The 26413-nt window shown below is 41.0% G+C and overlaps 1 protein-coding gene across 1 annotated transcript in view; it reads left to right on the top strand.

Annotated features, from left to right (window-relative positions):
• The first annotated feature begins 593 nt into the window (after window positions 1–593).
• NCK2 (NCK adaptor protein 2) overlaps window positions 594–26413 on the top strand; it is a 52844-nt gene continuing 27024 nt past the window's right edge. Inside the window, exons 1-2 of the mRNA XM_032205409.1 lie at window positions 594–661; window positions 23997–24238. Coding sequence (XP_032061300.1) covers window positions 24013–24238 — 226 coding nt within the window. The 5' untranslated portion in view covers window positions 594–661; window positions 23997–24012. The remainder of the gene's footprint in view (window positions 662–23996; window positions 24239–26413) is intronic.

Consider the following 26413-nt stretch of genomic DNA (forward strand, 5'->3'; position numbering starts at 1 on the left):
CACAGCCTGAATTGGTCAGACATCCTATAGAATTAGAAGTCTCATTAGAAAATAGAAACAAACTGTTTAAATACTTTGAAGTCTCTCTCGTGAAATGCTGTATTTATGGCTAGAAATAGTTAAAAGAGCAGTCTGGGCTGGAGGGGACCTCTGGAGGTCGTGTGGTCCAGCCTGTGGCTCGTTGGGGTTGCCAGAGCTGTGGCTCCATCAAGGTGAACTTTGAACCTCTCCAGGCAGAAGCTTCCAGAACACCTTGGATTACACACTGTGTAATCAGTGGGGAAACCCTTCTTCTTCATGTCCAGCCAGGGCGTCCCTTAAGGGACTTCTCCACCGTCTGGCCAGCTTCCTGACCTCCCTCAGAGCTCGCTCGCTCTTGTCCTGGAGGGCCCCGAAGCATGCAGCCCAGCCCAGGCGCCATCTTGCAGGTGTCCCTTGGCTGGAGGCAGTCCATCCCTCAGGCTGCTGCCTGTGCTCGTGTCCCCTTACTTCGTAATCTCTTAACAGATTTGGATAGTTTGAAAACGAAATCTTGATAATGATCTTCTAAGTTCAGTGCTAAAACTAAGATACGTGTTTGTTGTTTCAGATACTTGCGTACGTAACTTTGTTGGAGAGTCCTGCCTTTCACTGCCTGAATCCTTTTAACAGTGTGCCAAAGGTGAGTGATTCAGCTCTTATTTTTGTAACTAAAGATAAGGAGTTAACTAGATGTATTGCTTGGTTGTGCTTTCATGTGGTGTGGTACTTGTAATTTTTTTTTCAAACTGCTGGATCATTTATTAAATAGCAGGTCTTTTTTCTTTCAGCAATCTGAGATAAGTCTGATTTAGCTCTTTTTTTTTTTTTTTTTTTAAAGCAAGATGATTAGAAGATTTTTTAAAAAAAGATTAGATTATTAATTAAGCACTAGATATTATTACAGCTGTTTTTGGCTCCTATGTCCTGTTACCTACTAGTTTGACTTCAGAGAGTTTTCCTCTAGAGGAGCTGTAGATGAAATATATTGGTGTGGTCAGTCCTAGCCTATTGCAAAAAGGCTCAGGTCAGTATATAGGTCAGTATTTCATTTCTTAAAACTAAGTAATAAATTATATAATACTGAATTATTCCCGCTCTACTCTGCGCTGGTGCGGCCTCACCTCGAGTACTGTGTGCAGTTCTGGGCACCACAGTATAAAAAGGACATGAAACTGTTGGAAAGTGTCCAGAGGAGGGCTACGAAGATGGTGAAAGGCCTGGAGGGGAAGATGTACGAGGAACGGCTGAGGTCACTGGGCCTGTTCAGCCTGGAGAAGAGGAGGCTGAGGGGAGACCTCATCGCAGTCTACAACTTCCTCGTAAGGGGTTGTCAAGAGGCAGGAGACCTTTTCTCCATTAACACTAGTGACAGGACCCGCGGGAACGGGGTTAAGCTGAGGCAGGGGAAATTTAGGCTGGACGTCAGGAGGGGGTTCTTCACAGAGAGGGTGGTTGCACACTGGAACAGGCTCCCCAGGGAAGTGGTCACTGCACCGAGCCTGTCTGAATTTAAGAAGAGATTGGACTGTGCACTTAGGCACATGGTCTGAACTTTTGGGTAGACCTGTGCGGTGTCGAGAGTTGGACTTGATGATCCTTAAGGGTCCCTTCCAACTCAGGATATTCTATGATTCTATGAAATGTTTGTATACCCCTGGTAGGCTTTTTGTCCTCTTTTTATGGTAAGAGTAGATCAGAATTGCATTTAAGATATAGAAAGTACCTTCTGGGCAGGCTCTGAGGACCTGAAGTAGTGCTATGAAGCTGATATTTTCCATAGGATTCATTTCTGAGGCAATGTCTGGCTTCCTTTTGCTAATTCATGTACCTTGTTATCTGTTTCTAGTAACTGTAGTTGATCTCTGTGGTTTAGCCGAGATTTATTAACAGAAACTTTTATTAAAATGAAACATCGTTACAACCGTACCAACAATACAGAAAAGGCAGAACAGTGGATGAACTTTCAGCATTGTACTGGCTGCAGCACAGAACAGGAAACCAGGAATCCTAGTTTTCAGTTTTACTTCATTACTTTAGCAGACAAATTTATTATTTCTTACTCAAGCTCTCTGTTTATAAAATAAAAATAACATTACCCTCTTCAGAAGGAAGTTATGATGGATAATTATTGACATTTTGGAGCCTTTAGATGGAAGGCAATGCATGAAGTCCTTGTGTGTCTTGATTTTGCTGTGAGCTGTGTTAAATGGTTGTTCAGTCAAGTGTTATCAGACATTAAAATTAGACTTAATTTGTTTTATAAAATGCAGCTGAACCAGTTAGAATTAAGAATTTAATCCAGTCTTAAACTTAACATCTACATATATTTTTGGAAATGTTTGGGTTTCCTTCAAGGTAGAAGAGGAAGTTCTGAAATACTTTGAAATGGGTGGGCGTTTACACTACATTTTCAGATCAGTTGATATTTGCCTATTATATTTAAAGATGCATTTATAACTCTAACTTCTGCAGCAGATCAGAGTGTATAGTCTTGAATAATAAATGAATATAACTGAAGATTAATGTTGAGAAGTCTTCTGGCTTAATTTTTAGATTAGAAATGCTGGTAATTTTTTTTTGTTTGGTTGATTTTGTTTTTGTGCATTATGTAGGTAGCAGACCTACATAGTAAAATTACAAAACTCTTGAAAAGTCTGTTAATGTAAATAGAAAACAAATATATAATCCCAAAGACAGTGATTTGTTACACTATGAACTTAGTCATAGTTAAATGACTCTAACTTCCACTAAAATTTCAACTCAAAATTAAGCTTTTTAACTATGGTCCAAATCTTGTATTAATTTCAAACGTTTAACATAAAACTATATATTTCTCTTGTCTTATTTCTGCGATATTTGCCTTACTGAATATTTTTCCTACTCTTCAAAACAACAACTTAAGAAAACAAACAAAAAACAAAACACCACAAATACTCAAATTGAAAATGTATACAGCATATGAAGGTTTTATATACTTCCCAAACAGGCTGTAAGTAGATAATAGTTCAGTAAGAGTAGGAGAGGAGGAACTTTGTCTGTCTTTGGACATCTCAGTTATTGTTCTGCTCTCTGTCTATCTGTATAGGTACCCAGGACATGTGCAATGTCCAGTCAGGCAATACTTTATTTCTGTAACAAAATTAAATCTAATTTCTGTATTAATATTTAACATTTTATCTGTCCTTTGTGTGCACACATATACCAAAGTGCGTGTTTCTGGTGGCCTGTATTCTGCTTGGTAAAGATGATTGTGCAGAACACAGAGCGTGCTGATACCTTTCCAAAATGGAAATGAATGTTGTAGGTTCAGTAAAGCCTGTACCTGAAGTGCTTTGCAGAATCAGAATATAATAAAGCCTTTGCCCTTTGGTCAGCATTCACAAATTACACTGAAAATGTTCTTTAAACTTCACCAAACTGCAGACAGTAGTGTGTCCTTACAGAGTTTTGTTGAGTCTGAGAGCTATGGCATAATTTGTATGTGGTTGCTGAATCCGCCGAGTCATCTTTTATCTAGCTGTGCACACTAGCTATTTTCAGCTATTTGTTTCTCTGGGTTTGCTTTTTGAAAAAAAGAGAACTGTATGGAAAGGCACCCTTTATTTTGTTGTTGCTTGTTTGATAAAACGTTCTGTCACTTCTGCAGTTACATTAGGATGAAGTTACCAAGTGTAATGTTCTGGCAATTTATTGCAGTCATTCAGCTGCTGCAAATCTGCAACTATCCTAAAAGCATTTAACAATTTCAGAATGTGATACTGTTTGTAATGGTACTCTGTGCTTTCAAACTTGCTAGACATTCACTTACAGTGTCTTTAAATATAAAACAAACAAAAAGATTGCGTCTTGTATTTCACAATAAAATCCTTTAAAAAGTGATCACAGTTTTAATACATACCTTTCAGTGGTGATGTTAACATGTTTTGGGAAATTTTCTTCAATAATACAATTTTTTTGAATAAGCCTGCCTTCATACACCCTTATGGAATGTCCTGTTTGATTATTCAGGGATATATGTGTACACAGAAGGGAGATAGCTTGATGAGATGAGCGCTAAGCAGGTACAAGCAAAGTTTCCTCAGTCTTTCATACTCAGCAGGTTTGCCAAACTGAGATCAGATGTCAATGATTACAGTATCATGACGCTTTGTGGAGAGCCAGGTCTGTATTGCAAGGCTCGTAGCATCTGAAAGATCTGTTGTCATCTTCTTGTGAAGAGGTAAAAGCACCATACAGATCTCAACTTGATGCGACTATCTGTAATGCTGTATCAAAGTCTTTCTTGGTGTTTTTCTGCAGCTCAGTGTGTTTGTAGTTGTTCATGGATTTTTGAGGAGTTTAAGCCTGAGGAAAAGAGTAGCTGTTCTTAATGACCCGTATGAGTTGGTTTCATGGGAAGTTTTTATTCTGACAGTAATTAAGTGATTGAAAACTCTGGACTGATTAGATGTCTAGATTCCTTTTCTTAAGGAAAAAAAATCTCATGTAATTAGGTCTGTTATCCTCAGTTCCTGAAGCGTTGATTTTAAGCCTTCTGATGTAACTTCTAATGTTACTTAAAATCATTTCCAGAAGTTTAGCATAGTGATGGAATTCAGGGAACACTGCTGCTTTTCTCGTGCTGGTGGCGTAATGCTTTCTGATCTGGAGCTGTGGCTGGTAAAGAACACTTCCATTCTATTCCCTTGCCCTTGTAACAACTAATAGACCTCCAAATATCTTGACTTTGTCAATAAATTGCAGAATAGGTTTTCACTGAATTAAGTCATTTTTTTTTCCAGAGTTTAACTATGTATTTTTTTGTTTCTCTTTGTAATCAGATTGTAGATTTTTTTTTTTTTTTTTGCATGAAAGTATGATAAATACTGAGTATATAGGGAAAAAAGTATGCTTTTACTTACTACTAATACCAAAATAGACTAAGAGGCATTTGTTTATAGTTTTTTCCATTTTTTCTGTTAGCTTCAGCTGCAATTTAAAGTTATGGATACCAACACTACCTGTTATGACCCCAAAACAGCCTTTGTGTTATACTCTAACTGTGATATGGATTCCTAGTCAATTCCTAGTCACAGAGAACAGTTTCCAGCTTTCATCCGTAAGTGTAAATTCAGTTTAGAAAGAATGGAAAGGTGACAACATTTTCCTTGGTGGAAGTAGCTTTGTGGTCTGATAGCCGGTATGGGCTTTGGCTGTCTTCTCATCCCGCGTGTCAGTTTTTTTCTGAGCCAAAAAAAAAGCTTTGCCTGCTGAAAAGAATCTAGCATATTACTTAGTTTATGAACGTTGCTGTGAATTAAGCTGTATGTTCTTTATATACCTATATACATACACTCACACACAAATAAGCTAAGATTAAGTTTGTGCCTGTTCCTGAACTAACAATGAAATACTCGGTGAGCAAACCTGCTGTCCTGACCAGTGCTAACTGGAATGCCATTGGAGCGGTTGAGCCCATGTTTCCTGCGTTACTAAATAAACACCTCCCTGCATTAAACCAGTTTCAGTGCAAAGGCTGGAGCACGCACTGCACTTCTGAGGGACAACTGGCATGGTTTACAATATGATCTATAGAAACGCTTGCTGATAGCTTATGCAGTTAAGCTGCATTAGTGGAAGAGGATCCCGTGGTGCCGAAAGCATTTATTAGTTAGGTAAGTGTTGTATGTGGGGGCATCTGTCAGGAAAAGTCGACTGGAGGGCTCGGGATGTGTGGATTGCTGGTCTGTGTGCCAGCGCTGTGCGGGGTGATAAGGCTGTATCAGCGCCAGGGCAGTTCAGTAATCCGCAGCCCTCCTAAAGGAGCCTCCTAAAGGAGGAAACAGATTAGCAAGGCAGCCGAGGCTGGCGTTACCAAGTTTGCTCCAAGATCTAGTTACCCAAAGAGCTCTGGCCTGCCCTTGAAGGCACTGCTGTTATCTGCTGCTTGCAAAGTTTTCCTGGAGATGCCCTCCCCTCGGTTTTCTGAGGGATGCCACATGTGTTTCAGGGCTCTGTGCTTCGGCAGCTTTGGATTTGGGGCTTCACAGAGCTGGGAATGCAATGCAGGCCAGCATTGGCATCGGGCCTTGTTATCAAATCAGCTGAAGAATTGTTTCTCCGTTTGGTAATTGCTGGAAGACGGTTCTTCTGTTTGGGAGGTTTTGAGGGAGCTTTAAATGATTCATTGTTTGCATTCAAAAAGAAAAAAGCCAGAATAAAAATACAGCTAAAACTATACAGCGCATGTTTTCAGTAGTGCTCTTAACAGGTTCTGTATCCAAATACATATAAATTTAATATAAAATTCAAATGATATGTTATAAATGAAATAATAAATGTATTATGATATTAAAAACCAAGTTTACTTCCTTCTTTCTTTTAATGAATGGGAAGGGACTGTACATGCAGTTCATTTTATTTCACATCTGATGGATCATCTTTTGTGTGTTGAAGAATTCTTGGTAACTGCTAAAGTTGGTAGACTTCAAAAAGCAAAACGTTCAAAAATTGCCATGATATATTTGCTGTGGAATTCTGTTGCTAATAACTCGGTTAATTAATCTTGGATTACAATTACTGTTTGCACTGCAGTAACAAAGCTGGGATTGTGCTAAGGCGAGGGGACTGAGAAAATGAGCTTGTCCTGTTGTGTATTTTTTTAAGCCAGTAGTAGTAAGAAGCACAGAATACCATGCATACAGATAAAAACCTTTTAAGTTCTATTTTTCTGTCCCTGGTTTTAAGTTTATTGTAGGCTCCTTGCAGTCTCTTGGGTTCTACACTCCTTCCCTTTGTGCTCTCTCTGCATGCCCTTTTGTTTCAGGGATCCCCTGCAGCTCTCATCCTATCCCTACTTAATTTGGAGGCTGTTTCCCATGTCAGCTGCTCTTAGTTGTTACTCATAATAGAGCCTCTGTGCAACATAATGCCTACCTGTTCTGCCACCTTTTTTTTTTTTTTTTTTCTCCTCCTTTGTTTTGAATGCTTTTGGAGCATGCAACAGCTGCATGCACAGTCCTTCCAGCAGGCCCCCTGCTACCATCTTTGCTATTTGCATTTTTATTTCCTTGCTGGTCTGAGTCCTTGCATTTCTTCCTAGCATTTCTTTTTCCCCTCTGACCCCTTGTTCCCACTAACCTAGAAAACCTACCCATGGCCTGATACTTTTTTTTTATTACTGGGAAATACTGACATCTTAACCAACGCATCCCTATGTGCAAGCTGAGCTTTACCTCTGGTGCAAGTAGGCTGCAGGAGGCAGCGTCAGAGAAATCCTTTACCTGAAGCAGCTGGTAGTTTGGGGATCTGGATTTTCCCAAGAGGCTGATGCTGAGTTCTCTGTCTTGCATCAGAATCATAGATTCTTTGTCCATTGGTGCCCTGGGAAGTTAGGTTGTCTAATTAGTTCTCAAGTTGCCATGTACCCTTCCAAAAACGCTGTTGGGATGAGGCTTAGGCCTCTCTTTACATTTGATTAATGAATTTGTCTTTCAAGATTAAGCAGTCAGAGGAAGTATTGGGTTTTGTTCTTAGTTTTCCCTGAAGATTGCTGAACGGCATTTTCTACCAGCCCTGGATTTGTACAGGACCTGGAAAGGTCTGTTCCATTGTTTCTGGACAGAGTGCTGCTTTATAATGAAAGACTGAGGTATTTCATGAGGTAAAGCGTTTATCTCAAAATCAAAGGGTGTGACATCCTTAGTTTCACTTAAAAGTTTTCACTGGAACAATAAACCTTTTATTTATACATATGTGTGTGTGTATACGTCTATATATAAATGTTTATAAAACTGATTTGGAAAACTACCTTGTAAACGAGATTTTGACAGTTGTGCTCTTTGGAAGTGGAAAGTTGCCATCAGTGGGAGGACGGAAAGTTGCCTTCTCAAATGCTGACTTGCACTTCAGGCACTCTTTGGGAGCACAGCTGCTACAACCTACTTTGTAAAACCTACACGTATGTGGAGAGCCGTAAGGTGTGCTCCTTCTCCCATGTACTACCGTCATCTTGTGGCCAAAATGGTGGTGGTGGTGGGCTCTGGTCCCATATGTGTGCATGTGTCTTAATTGTGTGAGGAACAGCTGCTGCTATTCTTAGGATAAAAAGGTGGCAGCAGAGCTATCCGTAGGCTGCTGTGGTTTAGGAGAAGCTGAGGAAAATGATAGCACAAAGCAAAACCCAGGTCAAATCCTGGCCTGTAAGTGGTGGCTGGGCATCTCTGCCTCCTGAGCCAGTAACCTGACTAATTCTCTCGAATCCTTAAAAATAAGAGCAAGAAACACTGAAGGAGGTGTTTGATGCAATGCACATGACTGCTTACGTTTGTGGAACCAAAACTTGGTTTCAGGGTTGAGAATTTTTGAACCTAAATGTGTTACACACAGGAGGAGCAAAAACATGGTGTCAATTAACACCTTAGGCCAAGAACCGTTCCTCAGAGCTTAACTTTCAACAAGGAGCTCAAGAACAAGAGCAAATAAACTAAAAATGCTTTGCATTAGTCACTCGAAACATTCACAAGCTCTGTGATCCAGGAAAGGAGGTGTTTTCGTACGTGTCCTTAAGTTCTCCCTGATGTCAAGGTGGGCAGGGGGTGCTTTTATCTTCTCCCCACCCACCTTGTGTTCATCACCTTAAGATAAGTTGTGAATTTTTATATGCTTAGAGGTATATTCTTCATATACTTAGCATGCTATTTTCTGGTGAGCCAAGGGCTTGTTGCTTTCCACTCCTTTCAGATGCTTCTCTGTAACTCCAGTATTTGTGTGTGAATTCTCATGAAAAGTTAGTCATTGAGGCCCCAGACAGATTTGATAACACCACTGGCTTCTTCGTGAGGTCAAAGATACAGATAACAAAGAAATGCTCTACTTCTGCTGCAATATTCTTTACAACAGAGTTGTGGTGTTTTACTCTTGCATTTTTAGTGCAAGCAATACTAAAGTACTATAAGAAGCTGTTGAGCACTCAATACTTTATGTGGCTCCCAACTAAATTTATATGTGAAACAATGATGGCATAGTCACTTTTATTGAAATGCAGCAGGAATATAAATTTTTATTTGTATTCATCTAGAAGGAATAAGTCTGTAGCTAAACTTCCAGTTTTCAGAGCTGTGTGATTGTGAACTTGTTTTTCTTCTATTTAACTTTGTTTCTAGCACAGATACTATTCTTCAGAGACTCTCTCATGTTTGGAAATTTGGCTACTACTGTTCTCCTTTCACATTTGTTGATGCGTTTTATTGTTATCTGGTGGGAGGAAGGATGAAAACGTGTGGGGAGTGCACGAGTATAGGACATCCCATCCATGTAAGAGTATGTGAGATTTCTAAATGAAAGGGAATGCAATGTAGCAGCCAAAGCCAAACGTTTAATTTTGAACTGGTTTCCTTATTGCAGGCGGATTTCACTCAGAAGTGAGCTGAGGAGAAGTTTCTGGCAGAAGATAAAACAGTAGGAGGATATTTAGAGGAGTTTGGGAAGACTCAATTTTGTTCAAGCATGGGCGTTGAGAGTAGGAATAAAGAAGAAAAAAGAGCCCAGCACTGCCAGGCAGTGTTGGTCTCTGTTGGGTATATATTTCATTGATAGAAACGTAGGCTCTTGTAATTACTTATTCTTGGTTAACTGTTTGTATGGAACAAGGCAGATACTCCTAGTCTCTGCCTGGTGAAAGTTTGCTTTCAGAAGCTCAGCTTCTGGAGCAGTGGAGAATCACATCAGGGCTAACAGCAGTGCACTGACTTTCTATGTTATCTGTGTAAGCTGTGTTAGAGCAGCTGACCCTTGAACTGAGAGGTAAGAGTTCAGTATCAAGTGCACTCCTTAGCATGCTCATGGTAATCTGCGTTCTCTGGAGCATGTTCTACAGAAATGCTTTAATATCGTCCCTGTTCTGTGAATGGTGTTGCTTTTTGGTGCTGCCTTGTAGCCCTCCCCTTAGAGGAATTTACAGAGGCTTCCTGCTGTAGTCATGTGGCAGAGCATTCACATGTGCTGTTTCTTCTGGAAGAGGAACTCATTCAAACTGGAGGAGGACACGTAAGAAATAATTTTCTTAAATACATGAATGCTGCTGACATTCCAGACCAAGAACTCTGTCTTGACTTCAAATTTAAATGATTTTAAGATCTCCAGGACAGGTTGGTTTGAAGCCTCTTTTATTGGGAAAAGGGGGATGGCTAGAGTTTCATCTGCATTTGTGTTTTGGGAGTAGTAAGAGTTTTGACTCTGCAAAGTTATTAGCTCAAACGGGAGCAGAGAACTTCAGAGGGAGACTCAGGCAGCCCTTTCTCACCCGTGCTTGTGCTTTTTGGGTTGTGCAGCATTAGCAAAGCGGTCATTGATTTGACCAGCAAGTGACTTGTGGTGATGTAGCATGTGCTTATATCTCACACAACATGCAAGAAGGTCTCTTCATTTAAATCATGCCTTCTCTGTGTACATCTCTTATCAGGAAATTAAAAAGATGGGTTTCTGAGTAACTGTCTTGGGTCTGATTTTCTTCAGAACGAAGCACAAATTTACACAGGAATAAATTTAATGGCATTAGCTGTCTTTTGATGAAATCTAATACAACATCTTTCCAGCTGCCTCTTTGGTTACACACGGAATGAAGAATGATGATATCTTATATCTAGTGATTATTTTAACCTGTAGCAGTCAAAGACCTTGATTCTGGAAAGTAGCTTTCTGTCTAGAGAAACTCTGTTCTAGATTTGGGCAATAGGTGTTAGGGTAACCGTGAGCTCTGGTGAGATTCTGCACAGAATCGTGCTGTGAGAGTTCACTGAAGAAATATTTGTCTTCCTTCCACCACACACACACCTTTTATATTGGATAAAAATCCTGTTCCAGGCAACTTAGTAAAATAAATAAATAAAACCATAAGCGTAAAAAGTGATTCAATATTTGAAATAGCAGCAAACTGGAAAGCTCACAGGAACAGAGGCTGGACAGGGACTTTAAAGTGCTCAGTTCTCTGTGAAACAGAAAGTTAAAAATTGTTTTAATTTACATATTTTTCAAAATATGTCATTAGGTAGATTGAATGAGGGTTTCTGTAAAGTGACGGATAAATTGCTTAAAACTGTAAAAGGAGTATTGCCTAGAAATTAAAAATGTCCTTTTTTTTTTTTTTTTTTCTTAAACAGCTTTTATTGGTGGGAATAAATGCTCTTTTGAACTGAAAAAAACATCTCCTCCTCTTCCTAGTTAGAATATATGATTTTTCTATTGGGGAACAGAAGGTCAGCAGTTCAATTTTATTTTCAGCGTTTTATAGACAGTTTAAAGTGAAATCCCTGGAAAAGTAGGTAGCAGTGTTTCAAGGGATTAGCTGTAAAACGTAGCAATCTACAGTGATTCTGAGCTGTGTCCTTCTGTGTAGGATCAAGGTTAAACTTCTTACATTTGAGGACTGTTCTTTGTTCGTACAGTGCATAAATGTACTAGCCCTTCTAATGAAATATAATTCATACAGATCATTGAATGTTTGAGCTAAGGGAGGAGAAGAAACAATGGAAGCAAATCATTCAAACAATTCTTTCTGAGTCCTTGAAGGAATTAAAGCGTGCGTCCTTTATAAAATTTCATAACCTTTGCCGTGTCCTAGGTGGCTGACTTGAAATTTCAAGGTGAGAGAGAAGCCTTATTGATGGCTGCTGTGAAAGTGAGACCATCAGTGCATGAGCAGCAGCAAGCTTAATTTGTTATTCCACAGAGCGTGTTTCGTCAGTCTGTCGTGTAGGTAGTGCTACCTAAATGTTGACTTGAAAGCAGTGCCTGTTTTTCTGTGACTTTGTGTGTTTGGCTTCCCACACCCCGCTTTTGTAAGGGACCGGGGAGAGGTTTGTTTGGGAAGTGATTTCTCATCTCATCTCATCTAAACACTTCATGGGTGTTGTGTTCTTCCAGGATATTCCCCTCTTTTCTATCTTTTGGTTTTCACCTCTTTCCAAATTTGCAAGTAGGCTTAAGTCTTGTCTGCTGGGAGGAACCAGGAACTAACGATCTAAACACCAGCAAACATTAAGGTTGTCCGTAGCTCTGACTTTCAGAAACAGCCATAAAATAATTCTGAGATTGGGCCATTCATCGCTGCTGCTATTTATAGAGCAGAGGCAAGGGCTTGTTGTCCACCTCCAACCCCCAAAAAAGTTTCCTTTAGCTGATAACCAGCTCAACTGCACCAAGTGGCTTTTCAAGAAACGCTTTTAAAAGAAATCAGTATAAGGTAAGCTGCTGCTCTTTTCTGTTGCTGTTGCCATATTTACCTAAGAGTAAGGCAGAGGCTGTGGTTCTGGTTGGTTTACTCTGCAGCCAAAAAAGATCTCTTCTTCGCGGCGGCCTCGTGCTGCGTGCAGCTGAAGAGCCTGAATACCTCCTCTCTGCACACTGTGGGGTTGCACCATCACTATCCAGAGTGCAGAAGAGCATTGCTCGTGATGGCAGCCTGTTCAGAACAAAGCCAGAAGCAGCTCCTCACCCGGTTGTGGAGAAAGTCACAGCACAGCAGCTCAGCTGTAGTAGCTGCAGCTGCACGGGGCTCTGGGGGGGTGGAGGAGAGAGCCCCCAGCCTGAGGAGCAGGGCCTGGCTCTGAAGGCAGGTGGGCGAGCACGGGGAGCTGGGGGCAGAGGAAGTAATGGGTAAGAAGTGATGCAAGCTGGCTATCTGCGGTTGGAGGTGCTTTAGTGTCAGATGTTGGTTTTTTTTTTTTTTTTTGCTTTTATTTCTTGCAGCAGACTGAGACCAGAGCTAAACTGATGCTCATTGTGTTCTCTGGTAAGTGTATAATAGAGGGACAGGAAGAGATGCAATTTTGTGTGGTCTTTAAGATACAGAGAAATACCTACTTCCAAAAACGCCATCTGGGTTGGCTGAAGCACTTCTAATGTCATCTACAAAAATACTCTACAAAAAACTTCATTTTCTGCCTGGTCTCTAGAAGATTGCTAGGAATGGCTGTTAATAGTTGTTATGAAAGATTAACTAACGAAATAAAAATGCAAGTAATGACAGATTTCTAAAGGAAAAAGAGAGAGAGAAAACCACCAAGCTGAAATATGGTGTTTTGGGTTGTTTTTTTTTGGTTGCTGGATTGGTTTTAAATTCCTGAAGGTTGTCCTTGGGTGATCGCTTAATAGTGATCTCATCGGTAGGGAAGGACTTGAGATTGCTTTTTATTACAAACCCTTTGTCTTGTGCACAGGTGACCATCCTCTGTTAGCTAAGACCTAAGGGAGCGCTTTCTCCATAACTTCTATTATTTTTATTTTGTTTTAAGTTATAAGGTGCTGAACTTTAATGTGTGTTAATGTGCTCCCAGCTTGTTCCTGTAGAATCCCAGCTTTTGTCTTTTGAAATCTGAAATTTAAATCACCTGTCAGAAGCTAAAAATGAACACTGCCTACCTCACAATAGGCATGCTGTTCCAGGGAGGGTAGAGAAATACCCTTTTCAAGTAAGGCATCAGAAAATTTGTAGAACTTCGCCTTCCCAGAACAGCTCGGTGCTTATCACATAAACAGGAAAAGAAGCGTTTTGCGTTCCGTGTTTTAGAGTGTCGGGTTTGTTATGTGTTTGTGTCTTGAAGTGTCCCAGACCAGGAAACTTTGGGTCATAGCAGTATCGTTAATTGGAAAAAAAGATAAATGTGAAATCAGGAAGATGGTATGGAGGTTACGACGTGAAGCAGAGTGAACGCCCCGTACAATTAAGGCATCACTGCGTGAATTTATAGGAGGCTGAACTGGGGTTGGTGCTCTTGGTCACTGCAGAGGCCTCTCTGGTAATTGCCCAGGGTTTTCTCTCTCTACCTTCAGGCAGAGAAGTAACCCTTTAACCTGTTGCTTTTTCAAATGAATGGTACCAATTTATTCCCTGCTCCCAGCGGTGGGAGCTGGGGAGCTGGATCCGGCCCCACAGGGCCCAGTCCCCCCGCGGCGGCCGTCCTTAGGGCCTCACCTCACGCTTTGTGGGCCGTGCTGCTCTCCTCAACGGGGAGCCCACGTGTTGAACGAGCCTTTTGGTCTGTCCCTGCTCGCTTCCTCTGGACAGGCTGATTCATGGGGCAGGCTTCATGAAAACACTGGCTGCGAGGCTTCTCTCAAACGCCTTTTTGCAGCGTGTTGTTACATGAACGTGCACGAAGCGAGGCTTCTTGCCGAGTGGTAAAAGGCCGCACGGGCTCCTTGGCAGGAAGGAAGATTTTTCTGGGTGTGTTTCGTTTGTATTCTTCTCTGCTCCTTTATGCAGCTTTTCAAAAGGCTTCTAAACCACTCTTAAGGCAGAAAACAAGCTTAACTTTTGTGCTCTATTGGAGCTAGGCAGAAATTCGTTACCGCCAAACCAGTCTTGAGGTTTCCTGTTTGCAGTTGTTTTGTAACCCAAGATGCAAGGCACCGTGGTGTAGCTCGGCGTATTAGAGATGGGGACACCAGATACATGGTAGGGCAGAGAGGAGCAAGCGCTGGTTAAAAGCTGTCAGAGGCATCCGTTTGAAGAAACAAAAAACAAAACCTCACAGCACTGTGCCATTAAACAATAGATGACAAAAAAGGGGAAGAGGGTTCGAGATGTGTGTGGGCAGGGGTTTTGATAGCATCACGATAATGTTACTTAGCTGGCTTAGTTTCGAATTGCTGCTTGATTAAGACTAATCCTTCACTTTTTTTGAAGATGCACAGCCCAATTATGCTTCAGTAAGAACTGGCATCTTAATAAAAAAAAAAAAAAAAAAAAGGCACTTGAATAGTCTTTAGAGTAGACCAGAAATGGATCATTGCAGTGAACAGGCCAAAAAAAATCTCAGACGTAATTAACCAGTCCACCAGGTTGTATCGCCCTCCCTCAAGCGTTTATCTGCAGTTATTCTTTTTGTTCTCCAGGTGACTCAAAGCTGAGTGCTATTGTGCTGTTGTACCTGAGAGCAAATGGCTCAGGGCCTTCTAGAAGCATTCACATTTTCTGCTGAGCCTGGCTGGGAAGTTAGTCCTTGGAGCTGCCAGTCAGCTCCTGGATGTGGACTTAGGTAGATGCATAGACCTAAATCAGCAGCTGAAATGAAATATATACATTTATATCATTATGCCTGTCTTCCTGAAAACCCTTTTAATAAATACTAACTACACATCTGTAATATGTTGATACTCTATGTGTTTTTTGTGGGATTCTTAGTCTATTCTTTTTTTTTCTGGAGTTAGGCTTAAGCTGACTGCTTGGCAGTGTTACCAAAGACATTCAATTTATGCTTTTGAATTAGTGGCCCGGATTCAATTCTCTAGAACTTCTTCACAGCTCCACATTTTCTTCAGAGTTGATACTGAAACTGTAAAAGCTTTGTGGGCAGTTCTGCTATTTTAGGGTGTATTTGAGGATTAACTGTTTAATTATTCTTACTATTTTTATTACCCTATTTAATGACAGGACAGAAAATAGTTGTCACTGTAGGATAATCCCACAGTGTAGAAATACATATTCAACACTTTTTTTTTTTTTTAATCATGTTTAATTTTTCTTAAATTGTGTTTAAGAAACTTAATATTCTAATTTTATGTGAATTTTATTGCTAATGTTTAATTTATGCCAGACACATTTTAAGAATGTTTTGCGGTTCTTAGTTAGATGGACTGTACTTGTTTTGATACTACAGTTTGCATTTCCAGAAAAGTTTGTGCTGGTTGTTGTCAGACTTTTCTTTTTAGAAACAAGGAGCAAGGGGGAGGGGACACAGAAAATCTTCAGTGCTTTTGATCTCTTGTTTTTAAAAAATAGGCTGTCCTTTTAACCATATAATAGTTCTTTCATAAATGCAAAATTGTGAGAGTAGTTTAGGGAATGTAATAAAACATTCTTCCTTCAGAGTTAATCAACTTATTTACATCCTTGTTCACATTACAGTTTCCATTCATCATTGTTTTCAGCTCTTGGAAACTGACCTCCTCCTTAAACCTCCTTCAGCTTGTATGGATTGTGACTGTTTGGCCATCAAATGCACATCAAATTAAATTTAATGATAATCACTTGCACTTACTTAGCTATCACTTTTAGCTCAGTAGTCAGAGCATCCTAATAAGACCTAGCATTGAAATATCCCCAAACTAGTTGTCACACTTGTTTTAAAAGTCAGCAACTTTAGGCAGTCCGGGTATGTTTTTATACTCAACCGTGCGTTCTGTGCTAGTATTTATCACTTTCCTCCGTCCCCAGTCTGAAGCCTCCTTAAATTTCTGTTTTGTTTTTTTTTTTTCTTTTTTTGTCTGTTTGCGTATTTTATATGTTCTGATAGTGTTCTAGGAACTGTTTCACTGGTTTCCAGTGAGATGTGTACATATTTGTATGCGTGTGAGATATGTATGAGATTATTTATGTGTGTATATATATGTTTGCAACAGGTTTTGGTATCTGTAGTTACATAGTGGTGCTTTCAGTATATGTATAGATATTTAAGCATTCAAATTCTGCTGTTCCTCAGTCATTAAATTAAAGTGTGAAGAGAGGTCTTTGTTCATTTTCAGCTTTTTCTTAACTCCCCCTTTGATAAAAACAATGCATCCATTGGTTTTAAATCTCCAGTTGTGAGGTTGTATTTCGATGGTCAGTCGCAGTTCTTGAATTTAAAGCTTGAGATTGAGGGCTGCTGAGCTCAAGTCCAACAAAGCATCAAACGTGAGTCTCCATTGTGGTTTCTCTTCTATTCTGTTGCAGATTTTTCTGCTCAGGTATCTGTTTGACACCTCAAAACTGCATAGTCAAATGGTGAATGTTTGGTCACTAAAGCTATTTAGTTGAAACTTTCTTTAAAGAAAATGGTGGGGGAAGTATCCTTGCTATAATTTTTGTTGCACTGACCTCTTTCCAAAGAAATAATGTCTCCTGAGGTTGACTGACACACATTACATGCAGTATTAAAGTGTTAAGCTGCGGAAGCAGTTAGAAAAGGTGGCATTTATGTGATCCACCTCCACTTCTCTGAGCTCCACCAAAGAGCTGCCGTGACAAAGCGTGGAAAGGGTTTTATCAGTTTTAGCAAAGGGCTGAAACTATTTGCTGTACTTTGGGTCAGTTTGTTTACTCTTCCTAAACTTCTGCATTTTGAGACATCCTTGTAGCAATCATTAGAAGTATGACGTTGTGCTTGTTTTTTGGTAACTTTGGCTTTTGAATGAAGGAGATGGTATTTTTATGTTTTGTTTTGTTTTTCCCCAAACATACATACTTTAAACATCAGAAATGCTACACTCTACTAGAAATAGCTAACAGCACGTCCAAAAAGTGTATTCTTTTCCACAAGTTTTCATTTGAATGTGCTTTTCTGTTCTTCTTAATTCTTTCTGAATTTGGTCTTTGACTTCAGTGCTTGCCTGATCCCCACAGGTATAGTGAAACTTATTCTTAATGCAGAACAGCACTTTATTGAACCCCTTCGGTATGAAATGGATAGTTTATCCATCCAGGTGCACATGTAAAACAAACAAACAAACAAAAAAAGAACAAAAACAAAAGAAACCACACATCCAACAAATTAAAAACAACCTTAAGTGAAGATGAAGCTTCGAACTTCCTGACGCAGTAGGCAGGCTCGTGTAGACTGCATCTTCATAAATAGGAAGTCTTCAGTGTAATAGAGTATGTTTCAGATGAAGTGGTACAATAAAAGCTATTTTATTAATTACTGAATGCAGCAGGCCCATCCACTTACTGTGAAAGAGTCCCAGTTGGAAGGCGAGTTTCGAATGTTTATTTTCCACAGCTGTGTTGCCTTGGAGGACCAAGCGTTGCTCATTTGCTGTGGCCTGTGGAAGAGGAAGTGAGGGGTCAGCGGGTGGCTGGGTCTTCAGCAGCACAGGCTGCAGGTTCAAAACCCAGTTTTAAAGTTTCAGGGTAGGAGAAGGGAAGGTTGTTCAGCCCTCAGGTCTCAGGGAAAACTCTGCTGTTTCATTAGTTAGCTTTTCATTCCTCCAAGACCCAAGAGAGTTGACTTAATATTGTATAGTGATTGTCTTATGCACATCAGTGTCACCTAGGAGCCTCAGTATCAGTTCAGCATAATGCCTCTCTTTTCTTAGGAGCACATCCAATTCCAGAACAGCCTGTTATGTGCATTGTCACCGCCTATTAATAGCATTTTTGCTTGTTCCCTTGCTGAGGGATTACATTTCAGCCATTACTGTCAGTCATTTTTCAGTCACGTTCCTTTTTGCAAACTGAATCGTGCGCAGGGGGAGAGCAACCGCTTCTTTTCTCAGGGTGCCTTCAGAGCTCAGCCGTGCCTCCTGCGCGTGCTGTCCTCACTAACCCCGTGTGTCCCTGCTCAGCCCCCAGCCTTCCTCCTGCAGGCAAGAGAAGGTGATGTTTTGCTGCCTCTTGGGCCCAGGCATTCAGCTGGTGGCTCTCTGTGCCTGTGTCAGGCTCAAGCAGAAGGTTCCTGTTTGGCATACCAGAGTGTACCCGTATCTATTTATTGCTGTGGAAGAAACCCATTACTCCTGTCTGGAGAGGAAAACAAAGAATCCTGGCCTGGGGACCTCTGTAGAGAGTGAGATCTGTGTAACAACTTCAGGAAGTCTTGTATTGATGATGCTATCAACTGAGCAAGTAATTTATTTCGTATGACAAATCACTAGCAGCTTTACAAGTTTGTGGGAGCACACTAAGTTTCTCGACATTGGAGTTCCCATGAATAGTCTTAAATATTGCTTGCATGGTTCAGTGCTAAGAGCACTGGTTCCAAAGACCATGAGTGGGTGGTTGTCTTTTTTTCCCAACACTGTTAAATTCTTGAAGCACTGATAGTTATTGGATGTCACCTCTTTTCCAGATTTTCCTCTGATAAAGGAGCAGCAGTATCAGATGTTTGCCTTGTCCTACCACAGGGTTAGCTAATGTCCCTCACCTGTTTGAGCAGACTTCAGTACAGTCTATTTAAAACTGGCTTTCTCTTGTCTGGGATTTTGTTCACTGCCATCCTAGCCTAGCAGAGTTTCCAGCCTCAGGGGTGTATTTGTGTTAGAACATTTGCATGTGGCCTTCTGGAGTGGTGCAGCTGCCACTGAAGGAGGACCTTGTCTCCTAACCAAGCCATCAGCTGGAGAGAAGAGACACAAAGTGTTTGAAACAGCTGAGCTCGGTCCAATCCTTACAGGCAGGTATTCCGAGCGTTGCTGCAGTTTTTCTGGAAACTGATTCAGAACCATCCAGATTTAGGACCAGAGTGGAAACTCTGGTAGCTGTTGTTTTTATGCATGAATTAGAAATCCATTCTCAATAACTCAGTTGTTTTTCCATCTCACTTTTGCTTGTCTTCCTTCCCCAAGGCGTGTGTTTTTCTGTAGCTGCCAAAAGCTGCTCTTTTACTTCTAGTTAACTAATTTTTTTAAAAAATAATTTTCTTGTACCCAAAGACATTTTCCATGACATTTATACGTCAGTAAGTTCTGTCTTCAGTTCAAAGACTGCAGCTCTTTTAGAATCACACAACATCGTGCTGGTTTGCTGCTGAGGTGTTTTATCTTTGGTTTTATCTGCTAATGACTGCTTGGGTGAAGCACGGTGCAGATGTTACCTCTCGAGTTAGCTGCTGCCTCAGGAGCCGTAGACACAGAAGTTTGTGGAAGGATACCCTGGAATTTCGATGGTAGCATTGATAACATTAATGAAATTGTTGTTAGAGTGGAGTTGCTTGAGGTCCCCCTAAGAAGACCACTTGTTTCAGTGCAGTACCCACTGCTCAGAGTTTTCTCCTGCAGAGCAGAGCACTGTAATCATCGTTTTCAACTTCTCCATGCTTCATTTTTAACTTCTGGCTGTAATCTCCAGAAAGAAACGTGATGTATTTTCTAGAGAAATCAGGTTTAAACAGCCTCATGTTCTGGAAAAGAGCTAGTTTTTATTTTTGGGCCTCTCGCAGCTGTGTTGGGGATATAACTACAGCTTGCCCGGTTGCTCTTCTGCTTCAGTGCTTAAGCCTGAGCAGTGAGGGGTGTGCTCCCGTCCAGTTGGAAGCCTTGCCACTTACCACTCGTTTTTATTTCTAGAGCTGGATGCCATCTCCAAAAGCCCTTGTCTGCTGAACAAGCTTGGCTTTAGCTTTTATAGTCCATGAATATTCAGTGAAAGCACAGAACTTGTGGCTTCCAGCTGATCGGTTACAACCTTTTGGCAAATACAGCATTGGTAAAACCAAGTAGCTTACTAGCCCTGCTAACAAGGAAGGCAGAAGAGGGGTTGGGAGCGTTACGTCCTGTAGCTAACACTGAGATCACCTTTTGAAGGTGTGGGTTGTGGATGCAGTAAGCTGAAAGCCCAAGGCCACACACACACTTTTTAAAGCAAAACAACCCTTTGTAGTGAGAAGCGGCTGTGTTGCATTCGATGAACTTGGCGCTCCTTGCATAGGCATTTCAAAGCTTCTTATCGGCGCTTTCTGAAGCGCCAGTTGCTGTCGTATCTGACGTGAGGAGGAGGTTTGGTCATTCGGTGTTAGGACTTCTGAGCTTTTTGCAGGGGAACGTGCCAGAAGCTTGCAGGCTTCTAGCAGCAATGGGTTTTCTTGGTATGAAAGAGTTGTGTTAACATTAGTGTCTACGGGGGCTGCGGTGGTTTTGGTTGTGCAGTCTAGAAGCAATGTACTGAAGAATTTTTGCCTTCTGAGTGCATGTCAAGCTTAGATGGGACACTGAGAAGCTTTGGAAGATTGCTTTGTTTTTTGTTCCTTACGTTTTCCCCCAGATCGAGTTATGTCGTTGCTTCTAACCCTTTGTTCGGCACATTGCTGTGCGGCAGAAACATTTCAAAACCATTTATTCTGCAGCCCCCCTCCTGGAGAACAAATGTGGCCTTATTCACGTCCAAGGAAATCTTAGCTCTGCAAATGTCACAGGAAGAACTGGATTGTCCTCGATGGAGCAAGTCAAATGAAGTAACCCTAAGAAAGCAACTTTAAGAACTTTAATACTGCTCCCTCACACTTAAAAGAAAAAAGAAAATAGCAAAGTAAACCCCTCCAGATGTACGCAGACAGCTTTAAGTGGACAAATGTTTAACTGCAGTTGTATGATTCCTTTTTTATAAAGGGTCAAAATGTGTCATTCCTGTCCCCTGTTGGGCAAAGATGCTTGTGCCATTAACATGAAGCAAAACCCAGATTGCTTGACTAAACTGGGCTGTGTATGAGCGTGGCACCTGAGCAGCTTGGCTTTCCTGCATGTCTACAGACACAAGGGGTCTGCTTGTGACGTGGTGACAGTTCTCATTCAGAGTGGCAGTCCTGTGTAACACCAAGCTGGAGCTATGGAAATCCTGTCCCGAGGGAGTTTCCAAGGACCCTGTAGTTGACCTCATCAGCCCTGACGCATGTTTTCTTCTTGCACTCTGTTCTTGCCCAATGCTTTGGGGAAAGCTCAGTGACCCGTAGGGCAGCAGACAGCTCAGGGATTTTTTTTTTTTTTAAGCTTTAGAGGAATGGGAGGAGTTCAATAGTTTTCCATCAATCATTACTGCAACGTTATACCTAATGTGTTATTTTTAATTAACAGATTGTAATACAGATAGATAATTTCAACCTGCCTGTGTTGTGAAAATAACCAGTTTAGAAGCAGAACCTGTCTGGGAGCACCAGCAGCCAGCTGCACTGAGAGAGCTCTCTCTCTCTCTCCATGTTCTCCATACCCCCAGGAACAGTGCGGATTGACCATTTTACAATTGCCGAGATAAAAACGAATCGATGTAGATTGGGGAGAGAGTTTATATCGACGGCACCGGCATCCAGCACACGCTTGATTGCAGTCTCCCTGTGGCTACATCAGCGCATCGATCCGCAGGCTATCTGCCCCCTGCATGCGAGTCAGAAACCAGGACGTGTTATGGGAGACGGCGCTCCAGAGCTCAGGCTCTGCTGTCTTTGTCACTGTCAGGCAGCATTGCTGTTTTAGGAAGGGATTTTTTTAAGGGTATAATGATTTTTCTTGTAAATATCACAATTCTATATGCATGCACCACAGTCATTTTGAACTGGAAGACTTCTGTTTCTTCTTTATTGTTCAAAACATCACAGCTTCCTTTTGAATTCATCTTGGGGCTGTCAGCTGTGAAGACCCGTACTCAAATTGTGTTTGTAACTGCTGTACATTCCTCTGCATTTTCTGTTTGGAAAGGTGAGCGTTCACTTACAAATTGCAGAACAGAACGCAATATCACTCCTGAGGAGAAGTGGTGTAACTTACGTGCTGAACAGAACAATTTCTGAATGACATGATGGATTTTAAATTCTCTGACAAGTAGACTATTAAAGTGTCCGTGCTTACCATGGGTTAGTGGACTGGTAAGAATTAAGCAACAAAGTCAAATCATGCAAAAAAGATCTTTGGACATGAATAATTTGAAGTACTCAGGAAACTGCTTCTACTAAACTGTTATTTATTGTAAATGCACAGCTTTCGCTTTTTAGAAAAGTAGTCTGCTACACTGATCTTCAAATAAATTCTCATCTCCCACTCTTTCCTGACCTCCTCCTCCACCCCCAAAAGCAAACAAACAAAAACCCAGCAATCAGAGAACTTGAAGCGACTTCTCAGAAGTTTTTCAAAGAATTTCTGGAAAAAATGATTTAACAAGAAGTGGTTGAAGGAATTGGGGCTGTTTAGTTGAGAACAGGAGGCTGGCAGGAGACCTGAGAGGAGACTGCAGTGAGGACAGTGTTGGTCTCTTCTCTCAAGGCACAAGTGATAGGATATGGGGAAACAGCCTCAAGTTGCATTAGGGGAGGTTTAAATTGGATATCAGGAAGAATTTTCCATGGAGAGGGTGGTCAGGCACTGGAATGGGCTGCCTGGAGAGGCAGTGGAGTCCCCATCCCTGGGAGGTATTTGAGAGACGTGGGGACGTGGCACTAAGGGACATGGTTTAGTGATGGGGCTCAGCAGGTCACTTGATGGTTGGACTGGGTGATCATGAGGGTCTTTTCCAATTTTGATGATTCTGTGATTCTAATTTAGGGGATAAAAGTAACCCTGTTTTGGTCTGCATTATAATGTCCTAGCATGTTGGTGGTACTGGCCTGGGACTCCTCTCTTCCTTGCTCACTATTGTGCTCGCTGATTGTCACAGAGCTGCTCTGTTCCTGGCAATTACCTGATGCGTAGGAAGATGTGGAGGCATGCAGGTGACAAATAGCTTCTGAAAAGACAGTTCTTGCAACAGATAAGTCAAAAAGACTGCTTGTTTGGGCTTCTCTGGCACTCTGGAGAAGTTTAGTGTAGGGAATAAATGGCAGTAGGTCCAGGAAAACGCAGTGGGTGCTCCTCTTGGCAGCAAAGAAGAAGCAAAGGCTTCTAAAATGGCACTCATGTGCTGCCTTTACGAGGTGAGTTGGACAAAGGCTTACTGCACCAGTACCCTTGTGGTGGCAGAGATTTCCCCACTAAAATACAGATTTCCCCACTAAAATACATTACCCAATATATTGAATACTGAAATACTCCTAACTTCCTACCTAAAGATGGATAACTTTAAATGCAGAGAACTTCTAAGTAATATGTCTGCATGAGTGTGAGTATAGGATTTGTGTATTAAGTATGAAAACTAGGGTGGAAGGAAATACATTTTTGGAATACTGCTATATTTTTTTCTCAAATCAGGACTTCAAATGCCAGGTTTGGGGTAGTTTTATAACAATATTTACAAAAACTGAATGGGGATTATAACTTACACTATATTAATATGTATCTGAATAATATTTCATATACAGCAAAGAACTTATGACTAAACTTCCTTATCAGGGTGTTGTCATATTTCAGTGGCAGAAAAAGCAAGAAAGGTCAGTGGTACTTTCCTTATTTTTAAAGGAGTTCCCTTCTGAGATTTTTATCTCTCTGTGGCTTTCTTGTTTCTCCCTTCCCTTTTCTGGCCTATTTCAGAAGAACTTGAAAAATTTGAGCAAGAGTTGCATGATGTAATGTATTGATGAACATGTTACATTATTTTGTTGCAGAAGGACTCCATGAAAGATGACAGAAGAAGTTATTGTTATTGCAAAGTGGGATTACACTGCACAGCAGGACCAAGAACTTGACATCAAGAAAAATGAACGTCTTTGGCTATTAGATGATTCAAAGACATGGTGGAGGGTAAGAAACGCGGCCAACAAAACGGGATATGTGCCATCAAACTATGTGGAGCGAAAAAACAGCTTGAAGAAAGGTTCTCTGGTTAAAAATCTGAAAGACACATTGGGTAAGTCCTTTTATATTTTGGAATTTTAGTAGGCTTGCTGAGCTTCAGATTGGCAATGTGCATGTAAATATTTTTAACATGCTTTTTTTCTTAGGTGACATTGGATGACTGAGGGGGGAAGGGAGGAGAGAGTGTGTGAGGTGGGGGAGAATGATGTGGCCTGTAACTGGTTTTCTCACATCCCATCCAGGAGAATAATGTTTTACTTCTGTTCCAGTTTGTTAGAGGTCATATGTTTTCAGTGGCTGAAGATCAATGTTTTCACTGAGATGCAAACTGCAGAGTCCTCTCCTCTCACGCCAAGTCCTCTCAATCAGAAATACAAGGGTGTAGATGGGTTGTTCAGCATAGCTACCAGAGCAAAGCCAGATCACTTCGTGAATGGGGTGATGTAGTGTGGCCATGCACAGTGTCAGGGCGTTCTGCTTCTGTGGTCTGAGATGACAATCCTTCTGCTTACAAGTTCTTAATATGTGCTCTGTTTTATATTTGCACTTATTTTTTTCTTGACAGTATATCATCTTATGTTGTAACATACCTTTCAAGCACGTTGAGTGTATTTGGAAGAAATGTACTTGAAAGTCAGGTGAAATGAGTTTTTCTTGGTTTTGCAATGATTTTTTAGTGACTGAAAATTGAAGGGCTTTGCATAGGGCTGTTAACAGTTAAACGCAGTGATAAGTGGTTATTTTGCGTACAGAGGCCAAAAATCCTGCTAGTGGTGTTTTAGGATGTAATAAATAAAGCAACGTACCCGGAGGTGTTTTGGAGATGTTTTTGCATGTGTTTGGATTTCTGCCTGTGTTTTGCAAACTCTTGCGTAGGGAAAACTCATTCTGCTGCATTTTTCTGTAGAAAGTATCAGCTCGTTAGTAGAAAAATAGTGTTTGGATTGGACTTCTTAGAGAATGAAAAGGTTCATTAAAACCTTTAAAGTAACGTGGCAAGAGCTCATGCAGGTTTACTTTGGGTGTCAAGTGTTAGTGTTGTTGTCCAACAGCTTCGATTTCTTGGTCGCTTTGTCCTTACCATGTCTTCCACTGCTGAGCTGCCGTGAAGCATGTGGAAATCGAGGACAGAATGGGTTGCAGGCTATCACCAAATGTACAGTGGTAATATTTAAAACAATAGACCTTTCCGCAGTTTTTGTCATGATATATTCATTAAAACACCAGAAAATGTGATGATGCCTCTCCAAAGAGTTGTACGAAGAATAAACTCCAACAGAAGTTAACTAGTTGAAATCCAAATCCCAGCTGGGATTTTAAGCTTCTATGGACTTATTTTAAATATATATGTGTGTGTACACACGTGTGTATATATTTTCTGAAAGTTATGTTATGAACCAGTTGCATTTCCATTGTGATAATGCACCAAGTGTTAGAGTAAAATGTGCAGAGCATTTACCAGATGAACATGAACACACTTGTTATTTATCCCCAACAGCAATGTGTTCCTCGGTTCCTTCTCTTTTCTGTGAAGGAACGCAGAAGCGTCCCAGCATGCGGTCACGTTTACCGCTTTGACCATAAGGGAGGTGCACGCTGCAGGGCGCTTTGTTGCGTTCATGCAGTGACCAACAAGATGGTGTGAGAAAGAGCCTTGGTGGTTTCGTGTCTGAACCTGCCCTCATGTCACGTCTTTAACCCTCAGCACAGACTTTGAAGTTCTGAAGGACCACAACTGCAATCTGCCGATCCTCCTGTGCCTGTAATTTTATTTGTGTGTTAAGTTTATTCAATAGAGGCCAAAAAAAACATAACAGAGGCCAGGGTTTTTCTTTTGGAGTGACCACGTGTACCTGCTAAGTGTACGGAGTGCAGACTAGCTCTCGTGCTACATCCTGTGATGGTGAGAAACTGCCTTAGCCATGTGTAGCCCACAAGTTGGCTCACGTTAAACATGACATCCCCTCACACACAGAAATGCAGATGCTTGAGTTTTCTTTCTTCGTGGTTTTAGTAAAGTGAACTGCTTAGCATAACGAAACTTCAATCTGTGCCGTGTACCAGACATCTGTACAATTTTCTTTTTGCCTTTTCTGAGCTGAAGTCCATCAGTAAATCTTACTGTACAGCAAGACAGGCAAGGCTTAAGGACTAATTTCCCATTCAGAATGAGGAGAGTGCATGTCCTTCCTTAGAGGATCCTTTGTTCTGAGTGAGCAGCAAGAAT

Source organism: Aythya fuligula, chromosome 1 (assembly GCF_009819795.1).
Source record: "Aythya fuligula isolate bAytFul2 chromosome 1, bAytFul2.pri, whole genome shotgun sequence".
NCBI lineage: Eukaryota > Metazoa > Chordata > Aves > Anseriformes > Anatidae > Aythya > Aythya fuligula.